The sequence below is a fragment of the Lygodium microphyllum genome, chromosome 7 (genome assembly GCF_053477565.2).
Source record: "Lygodium microphyllum isolate KBCC chromosome 7, Lygodium_microphyllum_v1.1.10, whole genome shotgun sequence".
Taxonomy (NCBI): domain Eukaryota; kingdom Viridiplantae; phylum Streptophyta; class Polypodiopsida; order Schizaeales; family Lygodiaceae; genus Lygodium; species Lygodium microphyllum.
In genome coordinates, this window is record NC_141141.1 from 84,163,969 (window position 1) to 84,183,699 (window position 19,731).

General features: G+C 41.4%; 1 protein-coding gene across 9 annotated transcripts in view; it reads right to left on the reverse strand.

The window, feature by feature from the left end:
* Positions 1-229: 229 nt before the first annotated feature.
* LOC148033637 (Cyclophilin-like peptidyl-prolyl cis-trans isomerase family protein) overlaps positions 230-19,731 on the reverse strand; it is a 104,940-nt gene continuing 85,438 nt past the window's right edge. Inside the window, exons 11-13 of one of the 9 annotated variants that reach the window (XM_087681543.1) lie at positions 2,035-2,261; positions 1,852-1,890; positions 230-1,129 (exon numbers count right to left, since the gene is read on the reverse strand). In XM_087681543.1, the coding sequence (XP_087537669.1) occupies positions 2,121-2,261 (141 nt within the window). In that variant the 3' untranslated portion in view covers positions 230-1,129; positions 1,852-1,890; positions 2,035-2,120. Of the gene's footprint in view, positions 1,130-1,496; positions 1,911-2,034; positions 2,262-19,731 lie in introns of those variants that run through there. The other 8 variants (XM_087681540.1, XM_087681542.1, XM_087681541.1 and 5 more) reach the window with 8 other exon arrangements.

Genomic DNA, 19,731 nt, shown 5'->3' on the forward strand with positions numbered 1-19,731 from the left:
TTTGAGAGTTCTTATTGCACTCACTTTGGGATGTTCAACTGCTTTGCACAAATGGTAATCCATGATAAATATATTTTCAACTAAATATGTACATGTGCATGTGTAGTGTGGAAGTACATGTGCATGTTAAGAGAGGTACTAGAGAGTAGATTAGTAGATAGAGTAGTCCAGAACATGGTAAGAAAGTACATAGAGAACAAAGAGATTAAAGACTAAACAAAGGAAAGAAAAGTACAATTAGTGTGGACTAAACAAAGGATAAAGTAGAGTGGGGTTACTAGAGAGGCCTCTTTCAAATTGACCCTCCATTTTCCTTGATGTTTCTATTACATTTTGTAGTCTAGTCTTTGGCTCCTTGTAAATTAATGATTTGAGGCCTTGGTTTCACCAAAACAACAGTATGTATATGCACACCTATCTTGTATCTTACAAAAGGTTAGCAATTCAGGTTTTATTGGAGAGGTGCCATGGCAACCCATATGGGTGAGGCAATTTGACATGGCCCATCCATGGAATCATACCCAGTATGCACATTGCTGCCTTAGCAACTCGTCCTTCACACTATCATCATACTGCATCTCACATTTAGTCATACTCAAAGAGTCCGAATGCTCCAAAATACACCACACAATTTGAATTTCATCAACTTCATATGCACACGTAACATTAAAGACGCTACTGGTGATACCCATTGGCAGAATTTCTTTGCTTGTCACTGTTTCCATCATTTTTTGCCTGTGCATGAAACCCCTTTAAGGTACTTGTGCCTTTGCAGCAGTGTTTCAGTGGGCTAGGGTCTGATTTTCTTCTCTTGTAGATCCCCAAGTCAACTTGACTGTAGTTCAAGGCAAAGTTGAAGCACTCCGGTTCAGATGCGACTCTGGCATCCCAACAAAGTGCAGAGATTGTCTTCAGCCCTGCTCACGGCTGTTTATTATCTTTTCTACAAGTGCCAAAAGCTGTTTGAGCATGTGCAAGATGTGCATTTGTTTCAGTTCCTAATCTGCTGAGATGCTTCAAACGCATGCTCATTAACAGGCAATTCAAGAGTGATCAAGGACAAGTAGATTGCGGCTTCCAGTATTCTGGCAGTTATAGACTTTAACTGAGACCTTTGGGCAATGAATTCCTGCACATTCAAAGCCACATTAAGCAACAACAGAGAGAATGCCGATGATGGAACAACCCTATTTTCTGCATGTCACCCAAATCATGCATACCATAACTCACCACTAACTCTCATACATCAGACAAACAACTTTACAGGAACATGTACATAATAACTTCTCGGTTAGTTAAAGAGAGACAAACCTGTTAGTCTTAAAAAGATACAGAGAGATTCCCAAGATAGGAAACAGAACAAAGCATATAGATCCTTCTCGTCAATGGTTGGCTGCTATGAAGAAGGGGTAATTGCACAAATATTACACAATGATAGGGCTGAAAAAATGGCAAAAGTGGCTGATAATATCAAACAGGTCCTCCACCTCTTTTGGTAAAGAAATATATGTGTTGCCAGATGTGCCAGATGATTAAAGAGCTTCTTTACCATTGAAACATGTCATTAGAGGCACATAGTAATGAGTCCCAATAAATCCCTCATCAAAACAGGCTCTTTATGGAATGTAGCTTCAGGAAAACAGTGTGATGCAGTAATGGTACAAGTGAGCTCCCATCTTTAAAACAATGCCTTGCAAAGCTGGAATTGCCAGAACCTTGGTGTTATATATGGTGAATATCACAATCATGAAGACAAGAGGACTATCACATCACGAAACCTCAAAGGTCCAAGCAACAGCTCCAAATTGGTAGCTGAAGTCAAGAAGCCAAGTCGTAAAGATGGAACCAAACCTTTTGAGCTTCTGATGGTCCTGTAAGAAATGCCGTTCACTGTAGATGATTTAAGCCAACTGGAAAGCCAAACAAAACTCTGTTTTGGAAAATGACAAGAGAAACCCTCCCACACCTTTTCCCTCTTCTAAATAATGTTTATTAAAGTCATTGAGTGTTTGCAATCCAAGTTTTTTGGCTAACCTGTTGGATGGAAATGATTCCACAAGCATGCAGTAATGAATCTCCATTTCTACAACTTTGAACTACTTGAGGCAATCAATCTGCACTCAGGTGACAGATTTCCCTGCCCATTCTCGTTCCCTTCTTTTCAATTTTGCTTGCATTTTGTTGAACTTCTCTTTGCCTTTCTCAAGAAGAGGATCATGAACAACATATTGGTCCGGATCATCGTTTCTAGACATGTCATCCTGCATCATTGACGAAATTATATTTTCATAATCGCCAATGCATTACAAAACAAGTAGCTCTCAAATAACACAACATGAAATGTGTGAGATCACAAAACATATCAAATGCATTGCTTGATAAGTTCATGATTGTCAATGCAATGCCCTTAAGTAATGGATGGACACGGTTACATGCAAGACATCAAAAACAGAAATTCCAGCCACCAAAACAACTCAAATTAAACTAATCAAAAAGAGGATACAATGCAGGACATAACCCAAGTTCTCGCGAGCATCCTCAAAGAAACTTCACTTAGTAAGCCTAATGTCCAATTTCCAACACACTCAACACTGACTTTTGGGAACCTCTTGGACCCTATCAAAAGAATGAACTTTTAACATTACCACTTCTGAACAGGTTGATGGTCAATTTGGGAAAGCCTCAGTGACACAAACTCCATGCAACTCGCATTGAATTACTACCCAATGGTCCTGTTAGGAATATTTTTCCTCATGTAAGCGCACTTCTGTGCGTGAACACACCTTTAGTGTTTGGTTGTGTTACACCATGTGAACACAATTTAGGTGCGTTAACTAATGGTAAAGCTAGTGAGTGTTCTTCTTGGCCTATATATAAGCACAGCCACATAGCTCTTTCTCCTGTTTGAGAGTTGAGACTCAGAATGTTTTGTTTTACCCCTCCCATTTCCAACAAATGAGATCAGTGCGTCAATCCTGCATGCTGCTTCTTCTTCACTATCTTCTTCATCCTCATTCATAACAAGCCCTCACCTCATCATCTACGTCACAGCTGAATCGTCATGTCAATTGTGTTGAATAGCTAGGAAATCAGTTGGAGTACTACCGTTGCATCATCAATCAGACATTTGTTTTCAGGTTTGCAGTAGTCACACACAGTCGTGTTGACATCCTCATCGTCATATCCAGCGAACCTCCTCTCTCCACTTATTTTCTCTCTCCCTGCACTTATTCTTGTCTCGCTTTTTTAAAACCGTAAAATAACAAGCTTTATCCTTCACTTTTCTTGATGAAAAACATGGATTACTCACCTTTCTCTTCTCCTCCTCCATGCAATTTTCCTTTTATTCCCACGTGGCTGACCTTGAGACACTTATATAGATCTCTGAGTTTACCAGATCCATCATGTGTGGATCATTTTGATAGGTGGGCTGTCAAGAAGTGTCGATTAGACACACGATGTGGTGTAGAAGAAAAGCCAATCGGTGAAGAGGTTGAATATTGAATAAGAACATCCTCAAAAGGGTGTTGATGATGCTGGATATGGCATGTGAGCTTCTACAAGTTCTTGGCAAGTCATAGTACCATTCATATTGAGGTAAATCTTCAAGAGACTGCACATCCCCCAATGTCACAACAGAATACCACTATTGGCCTAGGTGTGGAGTAATTGTGCGAGAGAAAGATAGAAAGGAAGTACAAGAATACTCGATCACAATGATAAATGAATGTACTTAACTCAATGAATCTATTTTAAAAATAACAATTAATGATCCAATAATGAATGTACTTAACATGTGCTAAAATGCACAAAATTTCTTTAAATAGAAAACCTAAGGATAGTTGTACTAAGTGCCCTAACAAAAAGCTCTAACTGTGCTAAGTGTACTCTCTAAACTGCCCTAAGAAACACTAGCCCCAATTGTGCTAACTGTATTATCTAAACTATCCTAAGTGGTAGTTGATGCAACTAGAAAGGCCAAAACAAGGGGCAAAAAGCATCAATGGGTAGCCCCTAAGATGGTCACCAAATCATACAATATGTGCAAAAGATAGGAAACTTTAGTAAAGTACCTTCACAATCTTTTCCTTCTTCTTTTTCTTGTCGTTGTCCCCTTTGGATTTTTTGAGCTCCAAGAACTTCAGGATGAGTTCATGAAGGATATGATGTGGATATTTGAATGCAAGCTTTTGATAGAGGATTAGGTCCTAAAAGATTGAATCAACACCACCACAAACACTCCACTATTATATCCCCATATCATGATCCACCATGGCACTATGAGATTCACACCCAATTCCTATATAGAGCATCATTGAACTTCACCTAATATCCAACAAGGGTTTGGAAAGCCTATGGGGGGCATAATTCTACAAAAGTACAACGTTTCCAATGCATTTGCATGTAGCCTAGGATTAGACACAAACTTGCAAAAGGCAAGACATTGCTAGGATTTGTTTATGTTTCGTGCCACCGCTACACTCATTCATGACTTTGAGAGAGAGAAGAAAAGACGTGCTGTGGTTTAAGATAGTAGTAGAGGCACAATGGCTGGTCATCATTGTGTTGGCTACCATGTTGGTATTGTACCTATTCTCTTGCTTTCTATTATGGATTCCATTGCCCATTCATGATTCTAAGTTCTCTGTTCTCATTCCTATTCATTGTGATTGTGTTTGTGCATGGTAATTATTGCTTCCATTGTGTACTCTCACATGGTATCAAATGTCTAGCTTACTAGATCATGGTGCTTTTGGTGTGGTGTTTGGCTGATTGTAAGTTTGCCTAACTGCTGCAATGTCTCTCTCCTTGCATTATCTACCCTTGGCAGCCTATTTTAGAGGTGGCAACAGCATATCTACCTATTTCCTACTCTTAAACCAGCTGGCAACCTTGCATTTCAGTTTTCCATGCTCACATCTTGCCTTCTGACTAACACTTGACTTTTTTGACTGATGTTTTCGCCTATACTTGCTAACAACTGCTGCTCCAACTGTTGTACATGGTAACCATGAAATGTGAAACGTGGAACATGTTTCACTAATGGAACATTTCATCATGCAACCTTTTGCATCCCATTTCACTCCAAGCAGGAAAAGCAATCAATGATAAAGAACCTACATAATATATGTATTTCAAATGTGTTATTCTACCATTTCATGTGGCATTTGACTTAGGACCTAATCAAGGGTTAAACATTTCACGAAACACAATGTATCAAGTGTAAAACATCTCAGAGGAGAAACATTTTGCAGTTACCTTGCTGTTGTACACTGGCATTTTGCACATTTGTGTGGAGATAAGCTAGGATTTGAACTAAGAAAACATAGATAGTATGAACACGACTAAAATCAAATAACTCAAACAATTAAACGCAAAAGACACAAAAGAGTAGAATTTGATAATTGAATGAATGAATGAATGAATGAATGCTAAACTTAAATGTGGACATACACAAATGCTCGAGGCAGAGCAATACAACAGCCTATGACTCTCATGACAATAGGCTAAGGGAGATGTCAATGTTCATCATCCACCAGAGACGGATCCAGAGCACAGTAACCACCAATCAGAGCAAAGGATGATGTAGAAAAGTGCTGAAAATGCAAAAACGATGTGCTGCAAATGATGAATAGCAATCATGCATCAACTGGAACAGGAAAAACACAAGCTGGTGTTGATGGTGACGCAAGTTGGAGGAGCAGGTGACAACAAGGCAGACTGGAAAACAGCTGCTGGAGGAGATGGTACAGAAAACGCATATACAGAAACATGAAAACTCCACTGGAGCATGCTTGCAGCATATGGACAGCTCCAACAACAGCAAACTGATAGTGCTAGCAGGCTTGGAACAAACACAACCCACTGGATGATGAAGGGGAATCGTAGGATGTCCATGACAGCAACTAGAAATGGAGGGCAGCACCAGTTGAAGAAGATGGCAGCCACTGAAAGGGGGAAGACTAAGGATGCAAGGGGTGGAACTAGGGTAGAAGTGATGATAACAGATGCAAGTGACCTAGCACACTCTATTATAGAGATGGAACCAACCAAAAGTGGGGTAGTTTGATTTTGGGACACTGAAACACACTGAGTGCATTTGAGATTTGGGGCTGTTTAATGAGCTAATCAAGGTTTAATATGTAATGCACCTTCTTTAGCTTAGCAATTTTCACTCTAACTTCAATGCAAGGTAACCATGAAACGTTTCACCCCTGAAACATTTCACCACCAAAATGTTGCATTTCAACATGAAACGTTTCAGCATTGAGTAGGTCCTAAATGAAACGCCACATGAAACAGCAATATATTCAGCATTTCTTAGATAAAATTGTTTTTTGTTCCTTGAAGTGAAACAAGGGAGGTGAAACATTGCATACCGAAATGTTTCGTTAGAGAAACATGTTTCGCATTTCACTTGTGATGAAACGTGTTATGATTACCATGCTTCAGTGTTTGGAGCTTAAAAGATTGTCTTCCATGTTTGATCAAGTTTGTTTGCGTGCTAGCACTCAACTCTATGCACTATTGATCCCAGTCTCCATGGTACCTTTGCATTTTGGTTTGGTACAATTGAACTCTGATTTATTGAACACGCCCTTTGGCCACCCAGTTGCCCCAACTATCCCTCTCTACATTCCTCATTTGTATCTTTAATGTTTTCTTTGATCATGCCCCTGTGTGTTAACAAGAGGATAAGCTCCAAGATCTTCGTGATCATGCTCAAAGTGCTATCATGAAAGCTTGGCTCTCAACGATTATTGCCACTATATGATGACTAGAATGAAGATGACTTTGTAGATGACCATCTCCTTTGGGACCATGATGACACTTTTGCATATTTGATAGTTCTCCAATGCATCTCCAAAGAGCTCTAATTCCTATTGAACAACCAAGGTTGTGACCACAAAGACCGTTTTCTACCCCCTAGTGATGATATTACTCATGAGTTCCTAGGAGAGGGAGGAATCGCAAAGACAATGGTGGTAGTGGGGCATCTCGACCTCACCCATAGCTTTGGTGCAGTGGTTCCCTAAACATAGCTTTCTACGTGTATTGACAATTAGGGGTTTTCAAACCCTGAAGCTTTTGTGTGCCTTCAGGTCTATGATGGAAGTACAATTTGGGTTTTTTCTCACATGGAAGACCCCTTTGACAGGATGGCTTACAATGGGTAATCACAATGGTCATGACATGCTTCTGCACAATTAACTATTCATGACACGCAAAAATATTTCGCTATTTCTACTCTCTATGATCCAGGTTCAAGTTTGACTGAAATCAACATCAATGTCTTCTCCAAATAACCTTAACACCAACTTGATCACCCAAGGCTTAAGTATCCATGGTCTTATCTATTGTCATTGTTTGATGCATTATGACATTGTAGAGTCTTCGCAAACTTCCTACTATCATATGGGACATGGTAGTAGTTCCTAGGGACTTGTACCGAACCATTATTGTACATTTTGTTGTAAAGATCACTTGTGACCTAAGAGAGGATTTTAGTTTATACATCTCATCATAGTTTTCTCATACGGCAATCATACATCAAAACAATATGAAAGTATGCTTGGAATAATGATTCAAGGCTTACGGCTGAATCATATGTTGCCCTGATTTTAATTTTAAGAAACAGAAAAAATCTATCCAATTTTGTATTTTATACCAAACTCAGCAAGTAAGCTAACAAGTTAAATGAAAACTAGAACTTCATTATTTTAATAACTTCAGATTCTACAAAATAGTCACTACTAGTAAGGCATTCAATAATCAAGACACAACATTGATCTACCATAGAAAATTCAGATTCTGACTTCCAATCATTTGAGTCATGACACAATTGAAGCAGTAATGGTAGGTGGCTGTCACTCGATGCTGTCTACAGGCAAAAGACACCTTTTTTGATAAAATTGTCAAGTTTTTGTGCCTTTTTCAGTCGCTTTTTCCACCAAAAGTAGTCAAGTCTGAAATAGCATATCATACATTTCGTAAATCTACATCAGCAATCATACGTGTATGATTAAAACTATGCATCTCATCCCCTAGTGGGCACTTTATTGTGCATTTCATGGGCTTTAGTGGGAAGCACATTTTGGCCACTAGCTGGCTGCATTCACACTGGCCAACCTAATTCTCTGAAGTCTCTAGATGTTGATTGACATGGTTGCTTGTATGCTTCACTCTAACCTATTTAGAGGCACTTCCACTCCTAATTACCTTAGCATCACTTGCATTGTTTTTGAGAGAGGGACTAGAGGCATTGACCTATAGGACAAATCAGGTAATTCATTACATTCCACATTGGGTATCTGTGCCATGAAAGCACATAAAAGGAAATAGAACAGGATAAATTCTGAGCTCTTATGACTCATAAGAGTTTTAATTACAGCATCAAGAAGGATGGCAGCAAAAGCACCATTTTTGGCCGCCACCTATTTATGATAATGTGGCGTCCAAAGGTAGGGCAAAAGATTAAATGAAGATGGCAAAGCTTTCTAGTTTCCCGCATTCAAAAGTGCGCAAGATAAGTCAAAGGCTTTGACCAAAAGTGCATAAAGCTGCCACTTTTCTCAAAGGCAATGCTTTGCAGTGGTGGAGTTCTCTATTAATGCAAGATAGAGCACCATCCACTTGGATCCAATTTAAGCAAGTGTTTGCTTCAGCTTGGTTAACAAGTACATTTGAAGTGGATGTAATGACCACATGGCATAAGTTGGATACTTCACACTGTAGGAACTTGGAACAATACAACAAAAAACTTTGAAAACCATTGTTGCCACTCACTTCCTATCATTTAGTGCCTCTACCCAAGCAAATTAAGAAGAACTATTGTGAGCTTCCTAAGAAAATACATGATTTAAGAAAACTGTGACCAGCATGTCTCAATTGATTGAGACAGCATGTACAACTGATGCACTGCTGCGTGGAAGTCATCCGGCTTCAAGAATAATGAAAGGCAGCATAAAAGAGCAGCAAAGGCCGAAAAGCAAGGCAAGCCTTCTTCTAATGTCAAGAAGACACAAAAACAGCAAAACAAAACTTGGTAGCTAGGAAAAAAAATGTAAGAAATTCTATATGTATAGGAGGAGCACATTGCCAAGAACTGTCCAAATAGATTGAAAACTGAAAATGTTGAAAATAAGGTTGATAATAAGGGTAAAAGGCGCAAAATCACTGTTGGTGTGATCCCTGATGTACTTAGGGAGCAATCAAATGATAATGATGAGTAGTGCTGAGCATGGGGCAAAGTTAGGGGGTCAACATGCTTTGATTTTCTTCAAACCTAGCGGTTGTGCAAACTTCAACTTTACAAGCATGGCTATAAAACTTGGTATCAGAGAAGACGAGATGGGCCCTATGGGTGAGGTTCATATGGCATGTCATTGTTCATTGCAAGGAGTGCTATGAATTGTAAGATTCCACATGTTTTGGGGGAATTCATTCATATTGAAGAGTCTGTGCCATATGAAAAAACAAAAAGAAAATCTAGTTTTGAATACAATGCATTTAATAATATAAGGGTTGATCTAAGAAGAGTGCAGATTGCAATGATTCACATGTATAGACTCACAATAGAGGAATGTCATGGTGTTTTGAAGTCTGCCTTGAATTTGATAAAGCATAGATTCAAAAAGGACAAAAGATAGAAAGAGTCAGCATTTGCACCATGAACACCATGTTGAAGCCCGAGTCCATCACACCTATCACTAGGAAACTTCATTTACGCAATCAAACCTATGCGGATAGTGAAGAGTTCTTCATTGAACCACTTGATGGATATGATGTATTGCTTGGTATGCCATGGTATCATAGGGTGCATGCAATAGTTGATGCATATGCGAAGCTAGTAACCCTAAAGCATAAGGGCAACAACCATACCTTGTATGTAGAATTGAAAGGGAAATTTTTCCCTATTGTATCAGCTTCAATTTTTTTTTAGGTATTGAAATTTTACCTTTTAGCATATTTAATGTTTGCCAAAAGTCACAATGTTAATGAATCAATGGGTGATGTGTCTAAAGGAATTGCTCACAACGACGTACAACCTAGTGGCTTGTACCACATGACACAGTTCCTTTCTAAGCTGACAACAGAAGGCTCTGAGTTCCATCCCTTCCAAGCTTTATCCACTACACGAGAGCCTATGAGCACTGAGCATCTTTGGCATTTTCACTTAGAACATCTCGAATACTGAAGGAATCTATTAGGCACGGAGATAGAGCTAGACAGACCTTACGCTCAGTGAGGGAAACAGAGAGAGTGCGAGTGAGCAGAGTATAGAGTGAACACGTTTTTAAGTACAATGACAAGTGTACCACTTTAGGTTTTAGATAGATATATGTATGAAAGTACAATATGCTAAGGGTGTGTTCACACCCGTGCACATATGAAAGGCACAATGGTCCTTTATTCCCAACAACCTCCCATCTAAAGGCAATGTGCCTTAAGAGGAGAAAAGAATCAGCTAAGTCTAAGTATGTACAAAGCTGAAATAAATATATCTATCCAACTCCCATCATCTGTCGGCAATGAGCAAACCGCTCTGCTAGAAGACCCTTCGTGAGAAAGTCTGCAGGATTATCATCTGTATGCACTTTGACAAGCTCAATGCTCTTGCTATCAAGTACATCTCTAATGAAGTGATATTTCACATGTATGTGCTTTGTCTTTGCATGAAAGATAGGATTCCGTGCTAGCATGATAGCATTCTGACTATCACAATGGAGAACAGGTAACTCTGTGATGCCAAGCTCTCCCACCATACGCGAAAGCCATAAAGCCTCCTTGCATGCCTCAGTGGCAGCTACATAATCTACCTCTGTAGTCGACAATGCAATACACTTTTGTAGCCTGAAGATTCAAAAGACTGCTCCTCCTATGAAAGTAAACACATGCCCAGAAGTGGACTTCCTGCAGTCCGCATGACCAGCATAGTCTGCATCCGTAAAGCCAACACCAGATGCTTTCTGCTTTCCAAAGCAGATGCACAACTCCTTTGTGCCTTTGAGGTATCTCATAATACCTTTCACTGCATCCCAATGCTTCTTGCCAGGGGTTGCCATGTATCTGCTAACCACTCCCACTCCAAAAGCAATGTCAGGACATGTAGCAACCATAGCATACATCAAACTACCAACAGCTGAAGCATATGGTATCTTGGCCATTTCAGCCTTCTCATCATCAGATGTAGGGCTGTCCTCTACACTGAGTTTCACATATGGAGGCAATGGAACCCCAATTGTTTTTCCCCCCTCCATATTGAAACGCTGCAAAACTTTAGAGATATACTCCCGTTGAGATAGATAGAGTAAGCCTTTAGATCTATCTCTGAGTATTCGCATGCCAAGAATGTGATTTGCATCACCCAGATCCTTCATGTCAAAGCTGCCATGAAGACTTTGCTTCAATGAATCCAAGGCATGAGTATCCCTGCCAGCAATCAGCATGTCATCAATATATAAAACCAAGATAATCAGGCTGCCATCTGCTGCCTTCTTGGTATACAAGCAGTGATCCACTTGACTTCTATGAAAGCCTTGGGACTGCATGAATGTATCAAACTTATGATACCATTCTCTTGGTGCTTGTTTCAGCCCATACAAACTCATTTTGAGTTTACATACCATTTTTTCCTTCCCTTGTTCAACAAACCCTTCAGGCTGCTGCATATATATGTCTTCATGCAGATCACCATGCAAAAACGTAGTCTTTACATCCATCTGTATGAGCTCCATATCCTCAACTGCAACCAAGCCCAAAATGGTTCTCAATGTAGTCATCTTGACTACAAGAGAGAAAATCTCATCAAAGTCAATTTCATGCTCCTGTTTGTACCCCTTTGCAACCAATCTTGCTTTGTACTTTGGTGAGGAACCAGAAGTGACCATTTTGTAAACCCATTTGCATGGAAGGGTTTTCTGCCCTTTAGGCAACTGCACCAAGTCCCAAGTGCCATTTTTTTCAAGAGATTCCATCTCTGACAGCATGGCTTTATACCATTTCTTGCTGTCTGTCTGCCCATTGCTTCCTTGAAGCAAGACGGTTCACCACAGTCTGTCAAAATGACATACTCAGCCACATTAATTGCACCAGGAACAAATCTGACAGGTTGTCTAGTAGCCCTAGACGATCTCCTAACCCAATGGTCATTGTTTGCTGGCTATTCCTGCAAATTTTCATTTTCAGCATGCTGTCCTGGCATTTCAGCCTGTAAATCAGCATTAACAGCTTGTTGTCCTGGCTGTTCCTGCACATGTAATGGCTCATTTTCATGGGCAATAGCTGGCTGATCATTTCCAACATCATTTCCTGCATTTACAGGTTCATTTACAGCAGGTATTTGCTGATGTACAGCGGGCACATTTTGCTGTCCAAAAGGTATTTCTTCCCGGAATACAACCCTACGGACCTCCTCAGTCTTTTCGGGTTGTTTGTGCATGCGATCTTCCCGGAAGATAGCGTCATTGCTGCGTACTATTTTCCTTTTCTCGGGATCCCACAATTTATAACCTATTTCACCCTCGTCACCATATCCAAGAAAAATGCATTTACAGGACTTTGGCTCAAGTTTGCTGTGTTTTTCTTTACGAATGTGCACAAAAGCCTCGCAGCCAAACACTTTCAAATGAGCATATGAAGGTGGCTTGCCCGACCACGCTTCTTGGGGAACTCCCCCTCCCAAAGACCTGTTTGGTGACCGATTAATCAAGTGAACGGCTGTCATAATAGCCTCCGCCCAAAAACCATGGGGTAATGCAGCATGAGACAGCATCGTACGGACCTTATCCTGTATGGTCCGATTCATACGCTCTACAGCTTCATTTTGGGGTGGATTATGAGGGGCAGTGAGCTCCATCTTTATCCCTTTGCTGTCACAAAATGCCTGAAAGGCTTTGGACACATATTCCCCACCATTGTCAGAGCGAAGACACTTAAGTGTCTTATCTGTCTGATTTTTAGCCAATGCCAAGAATTTTTTAAACTTGTCAAGCATTTCATCCTTGCTACGAATAGGGTAAACCCATACTTTCCGTGTAGCATCATCGACAAAGGTGACAATATATTTCTTTCCCCCTAAAGATAATCCTGGCATTTGACATACATCCGAATGTACTAACTCTAGAGGAGAAGATTTCAAAGAAAGAGACTTTTTGTGAGAAGTCTATGCATGTTTGCCATAAATACAATGATCACAGTGCTCAAAATCAGCATAACGAAGACAAGGCAAGTAACCCAAACGAGAAAACACTTTCATTCCTATTCGACTCATGTGTCCCAACCGGCCATGCCACAAAGAAACACGTGGTTGCTCGGTCACGACAACAACATGGTCATGCACACTAGATACATGAAGTGGATACAACGTATTACTCTTGCAACCTTTGGCAATAACCCTAGATCCTTTACAAATCTTCCATTTTCCATCACCAAAGGTGGTATGAAAACCATCATCATCTAGTTGCCCTGTGCTGATCAAGCTCTTCTTGAGCTGAGGTACATGCCGTACATGTTGAAGTGTAAAGACAGAGCCATGCTGAAACTGTAACTGCACACTGCCAATACCTGCAATCTCACATGCATAGTTTTCCCCAAGATGGACAACACCATGTCAACCCCATGTGTATGCGGAAAACCACTCACGATGAGGGGTGACATGAAAAGAAGCACCTGAATCAAGAATCCAGGTATACATGTCATCATCTGTATCTGCAAGTAGAGCATGTGCACCAAAATGTGAAGAGACAAAGAGTACATCACTCCCACTATCACTGTCATGAGTGACTACATTCACCTCTTCAATTTTTACACTGCTCTTCTTAGACTGACTGTCCTTTTTCTCTTCCTTGCAATCATCTGTCTTCTTGCCTTTTCCTTTCTCTTTCTTCCATTTGTAGCAGTCACGTTTAAAGTGACCCTTCTTGCCACAATGATGGCATTCAACATCTTTGCCACGTGATTTACTACGTCCCTTGCCATCATATTTGCCCTTTTGCTGTGATCTACCCCTAGTATGCAAAGCACTGGAAGACTTACTAGATGCATTGTTCTGCCGATTCATCTCTTCCATAAGTAGAGTACTCTCTACATCAACATACAAAAGGATCACATTAGAATTGCTCATAGCAGTCCTGAATGTATCCCAACTCTCTAGTAGAGTGCAAAGCAAGAAAGTAGCCTTAAATTCCTCATCAATCATGAATTTCAAGGCAACCAACTGGCTGAAAATGGAATTAAACTCACTCAAGTGAGTAGACATTGCTGTACCTTCTTTCATACGCAAATCCATAAGCTTTTTCAGCCAATACACTTTATTTGCAGTGCTCTTCTGTGCATACAGTTCTTCCAATCTAGTCCATATAGCATATGCAGAGTCCAAACCTTCAATGTTGAAGAGCAAGGCATCAGAAATCAATAGCTCTATGGTTGAGCGTGCAAGCTCATTCAACTCATCCCAATTGTCCTAATCCATGTCCGCAGGCTTTGCCGCTTTAGTTTTGATCAGCTTTGCCTGCTTCTTTTGTAACAGGATATTGTAGCACTGTTTTTGCCACATTGCAAAATTATGTGCGCCTTCAAGCTTCTTTATATGCATCAAATTACTGCTGTCATTGCTGCCAACCATGGTTTTCAGCTCAAAGGTGACCAAAAAACCAGTAAATGCAGGCCCAAATTGTCATCCAAGTGACCAAGGTACAAACAAGTACCAATCAGCAATAAATGACCACGCAGAAGTACAGATTTCAGATCTGTAATTCAGTTTTCAGAAGCACCAAACCAAGTGCTACAGCATTATCCAACTTATTACAGCTGTTCCAAAGGGCATGTGCATCACATTACATGAGAAATCCCAAAATTTCGGCTGCAATTTCTGTTGTACGTGTACCCACGGGCATAAAATTTGACACGAACGGTCAAAAGCCCCAAAATTTTGTGCTCAAAAGCGTCAAACACACTTCTACATTTCCTCTGTCAAAATAGGACTGTCCAATTTTGCCAAAATAAAGCAATTTCAGCAAAACCTCCCAATTTCACCAAGTGTTGATGTCCAAATTGCGCGGAATTCAACCTGCAATGCTGCACAAATTTTGCCCAAATCGCAAAAGCCCCAAATTGCATGGGGTCCAATGTGCCTCAATGTCGAGAAATTGAGTTAATTTCAGCCCAAATTGCACATGTACATTAAAAGGCCCAAATGTCGGGGACAAAATGTCACAAATTCCTGCAATTTCTAAGACAGATTTGCTTGTCCTGCATCGAATTCCCCAAATCTAGGAAAAGCCCCAAATCTCTGGCTCAATTTTGCACAAATCTATACACTATGCTTGCGTGCATGAATGCCCGAAGGAGAGAAGTTTTTAAAAAAAGATTTTATTAAAAAAATTGGATGACGGCCCGTCAGGCCTGTCCTCGCCTGTCCCGCTAGTCCCATCACACGTCGCGCGCCCCGTCAGGCCTGTCCTCGCCTATCCTGCTGGTCCCATCACGCGTCGCGCGCCCCGTCAAGCCTGTTGCAGGTCAAACACAGCCTCGTCACGCAACGGCTGCTGCCCACTACCCGTCCCGTCACGCGTAGCACCTATCGCCTGCCAGTCACCATGAACCTTGGCGCACAGTTGAAGCCTGGCCCTCGCACACTCTCCACAGCCTGTCCGCTTTCTACAGCTCACGACTGCCTCAGCCTGACTGACGATCGTGCTCACTACCTGCAGCACCTTACGCTCTGATACCAGTTTGAAGAAATCGATTAGGCACGGAGATAGAGGTAGACAGACCTTACACTCAGTGAGGGAGACAGAGAGAGTGCGAGTGAGCAGAGTATAGAGTGAACACATTTTTCGGTACAGTGATGAGTGTACCACTTTAGGTTTTAGATAGATATATGTATGAAAGTACAATGTGCTAAGGATGTGTTCACACCCGTGCACATATGAAAGACACGATGGCCCTTTATTCCCAACAGATACAACTCTCTTTATTATGAGTTGTCACGTCGACAGATGGCTAATGGCCTTCCATGACTAAAGCTATCACAGAATATATGTAAAGCCTATCAACTCAGGAAGCACCACCGTACCCCATTCCCTCCATAGTCTTCACATGGAGCTAAGGCGCCTCTTAGATTGATTCATATTGATCTTTGTCGGCCAATATCCACCGTTGCCTTGAATAGCACACTGTACTTCTTTTTTTATTGTGGATGATCATTCTAGAAACATGTGGGTGTACTTTCTCAAGCATGAGTCCGATGCCTTTGCATATTTCTGTGCTTGTGTGTTGCTAGTGCATAACCAAACCGGCCTCATGTAGAATGCATGAGTAACAATGGGGACGATCACACAATGGAGTCGTAGAGCGTAAAAATAGAACCGTCATGAACATGGTACACTCTATGTTGTTAGCAATAGAGCTCCCTGATCGCCTTTGGGTAAAGGCTATTAACACTTTGATGTACAACCTCAACCAATGCCTGACTTCGGTCGTCTCTCAAAGGACTCTAGAGGTATGAGGGATTTTTTGGCTCTTAGCTTGTAGTTTACCACTTTAGAGTCTTTGGAAATCATGCCTACATGCACACCCCTGATGACAAGATAGGCAATCTCACTCCTCCAACTGATCTCGTGATCTTTGTAGGATACTCCTCCAAAGCTTCTCTTTCTCCACACCATATTCTACCTACCCTCACTTCACTACCTTTTTGCACCTTAGTACCATGTCACTATGGGGAAATGCCACCCTTTAACAGTGTACCTTCCATATCTCCATAAGTGAGCACTTCTTTTTACCCTAGGACGGCTATAATAGGCATCCCACTCACTACCCCTAATCACTCACCTTCCCAGTGATCACTCACCTTCCCACTCTTCAACCTTCCAAACATAGGAATTTCTATCCTTTGCTTATGGTACACCGTCACACACTCCATGGGTCAATTCTACGCACAGATTCCCATTTTTTGCCCCATGTGTCCCCATCTCTCCTCCGTGGGCTACTCATGCAGTCACCATGTCCCTATCTCTCCTCCGTGGGCTACTCATGCAATCACCATGCCCATACCTAATTAGTCCATGCCCACATTTGGATCCATTGTGCACACTTCCCACATGCATAATTGGCACTTGGAACTAATTCCCAATTGTATCCACTCCCCAACCCTATCCACCATTGTTAGAGATTCAATCATCCCCTGGACTGGCATTCTCAAGCTACACTTGGTACAGTCAGTTCTCTCAAGCATAGCTATGCATTTTCTTGTCAGTTTTTTGGCATTTTCAGAGGTCACCATGTATGGGCACTTTTTACCAAGCAAGGGTTGTGCCACATGGCAGTACAGCAGCTGGCTGTCATTATTAGGCATTATTATGTGTGCATATGATTGCATTTATTGCTGGTCCGCAGCTTTTTCAGTTGGCCGGCTAGTTTGCTCACCACCCTACTTATTTTATTAGCATATTCTCAGCTATTTATAGCTAGCTGCCTGCCTACCCATCTCACTTGCCATTCCAAGTGGTGGAGAGAGAGGTCGGCTTGAGGAGATACTTCTACAGCCCGTTTGTATATGTGCCTTCTTCATTTCAGCATTCATGGCTGCAGATTCCTGTGTTCCTTTGTCTCTTTTCTCTCTCCCTCTTCTCTCCTGTTCATTGTCTTTCAGTCTTATCCATACACTTCCACATTTTCTGCACTCTATCATGGTATTAAACTAGTGTAGGAGGGCGGATTGATCATGGACAGACCTGTTTGGGAGGTTCCTTCACGACAACAGTTTGCATTTTCATCATTCAGAGGCTTAGGCAAACGGGTGAAGTGCGACGAAGGAGCCAAGTTGCTACTTTTTGCAGGTCTTTGCTGTTGATGAAGAAAAAAAGGTTGTGTCTTCAGCCTTTTAAAGCAGATTTCGAATTCTCATTGCCTCCGGCAATTGAAACTCTTTGAGGACAAGCCGAGGAAGCCCTAGCAAGCACCAGCACCATGTGCAAAATCAGAGGGGGCTGCCCTTCTTTTTGTGCAAGTTATTCTATTGACAATGTCTACCAATCATGACGCAGAGTTTCAGGCTATTATGGATTGTAAGGTCCCAGGTTATTGACTCGTCCTTCAAATCACGAGCTCGATAAGAAGAATCACGGCACCTGGCCGGTAATGATGCTTACCATCTTGGAGTCCTATGATTTGGCGAAGCTCGTGACTGAGGCTATAGACTATCTTATAGCCCGTGATGCCTCCAAGCTTTTTGCTGATGAGAAAGCCAAGTTGATGAAGGTACAGGCACATTAGGATAAATTGAATGCCCGCATCCATTCTTTCCTCTTTCTCTCTTGCACTCCAGCAATCATTGCTCACATTGAGCACTTAACTGTGGCTCGGCAGATATGGTTGGAGTTAGATCAAATGTACAATCGGATGAACGTGCTGGAGCGGATGTCTCTGGAGGTTCAAATGAGGACTTTTGAGTCCTAACAAGTCTTCTTTTATACAAGAGCATGTCAATAAGCTTCAACAATTACAGATGCAAGTCCAAAACACAAGGAAGGTGATTACCTCAAAGGACATGACAATAACTCTTCTCTCTCAATTACCATCCCAATCTGTGCATTCTATTCCGCCTTGATTGCTTTAGGGCAAACTGAGATCCTTAACAAGAAGGAGTTGATTCTGATGGTCTTAGACCAAGAGCAACAACTCAAAGGTTAGAACACTCCCAAGTTAGAGGCTTTAACAAAGTCTTCCCAATAGAAAGGGAAGGGCAACAACAACAAGAAGAAGGATGAGAAGTCCAAACAAGACAAAGCCAAGGATTTTGCTTACCACATTTGTGGCAAAACAGGTCATTGGAAGAAAGATTGCCCCAACAAGGATAAGGAGAAGACTACACAGGACTCAAGAGTGGTGGCTGCTCCTTCATCAGCCACTTTCCTCCATGTGGAGGTGACAGAGGATGTTCCTCCAACGGCCACTCATACAACGATGTTGGTCCCACAGTCTTGTGAATGGATTGTGGATAGTGGCACTTCACACCACGACTCTTTCAGATGGCATTGCATGTATGTGTCAGATGCATGGGTAAATTCTCATAGATGACAACTCTTCAGTCCCAATCAAAGGGAAAGGTGATATGTAGTTGATTCTCGTTGGGGGAAGCAGTGCCCACACATCAAAAGTGCTCTATGTGCCAATCTAGGGTATCATCTACTTTCAGCGAGCAAGATATGTGCTCTTGGTTTGACCGTCGAGTTCCATAAGGACTCCTTCCAAGTTCTTAATGGAGTGTCTCAATAGGTTCCTTCTCTAGAATATGAGGAGAATGGAATCTTCAAGATGTGATCTTCTTCTATCTTTTCTTCTCTTTGTCTTTCTTCACAAACTCAAACAGCTTTGACATGCTTGGTTTGGCCACCTCAACTACCAGTACCTTCAAAAGGCAGCTCATGATCAACTAGTGCGAGGATTGCCAGAGATTGGGGTGAGCCACCCGCCATGTGTATCTTGAACTCGTGGCGAGTCGCATAGAGATCCTATTCCCAACAAGGCTTCAGGAGGGCTAAAGAGCCCTTGGAGCTTGTTTCAACGAACTTATGCAAACCCATGCGAATGGAATCCCTTGAGGGGAGTTTGTATTTTATGCTAGTTGTTGATGATGTTAGGAGAATGACATGGGCATACTTCTTGGAGTTGAAATCCGAAGCATTCTCACGTTTTAAGGATCGGTTGATCTTTGAGAAGAACAAG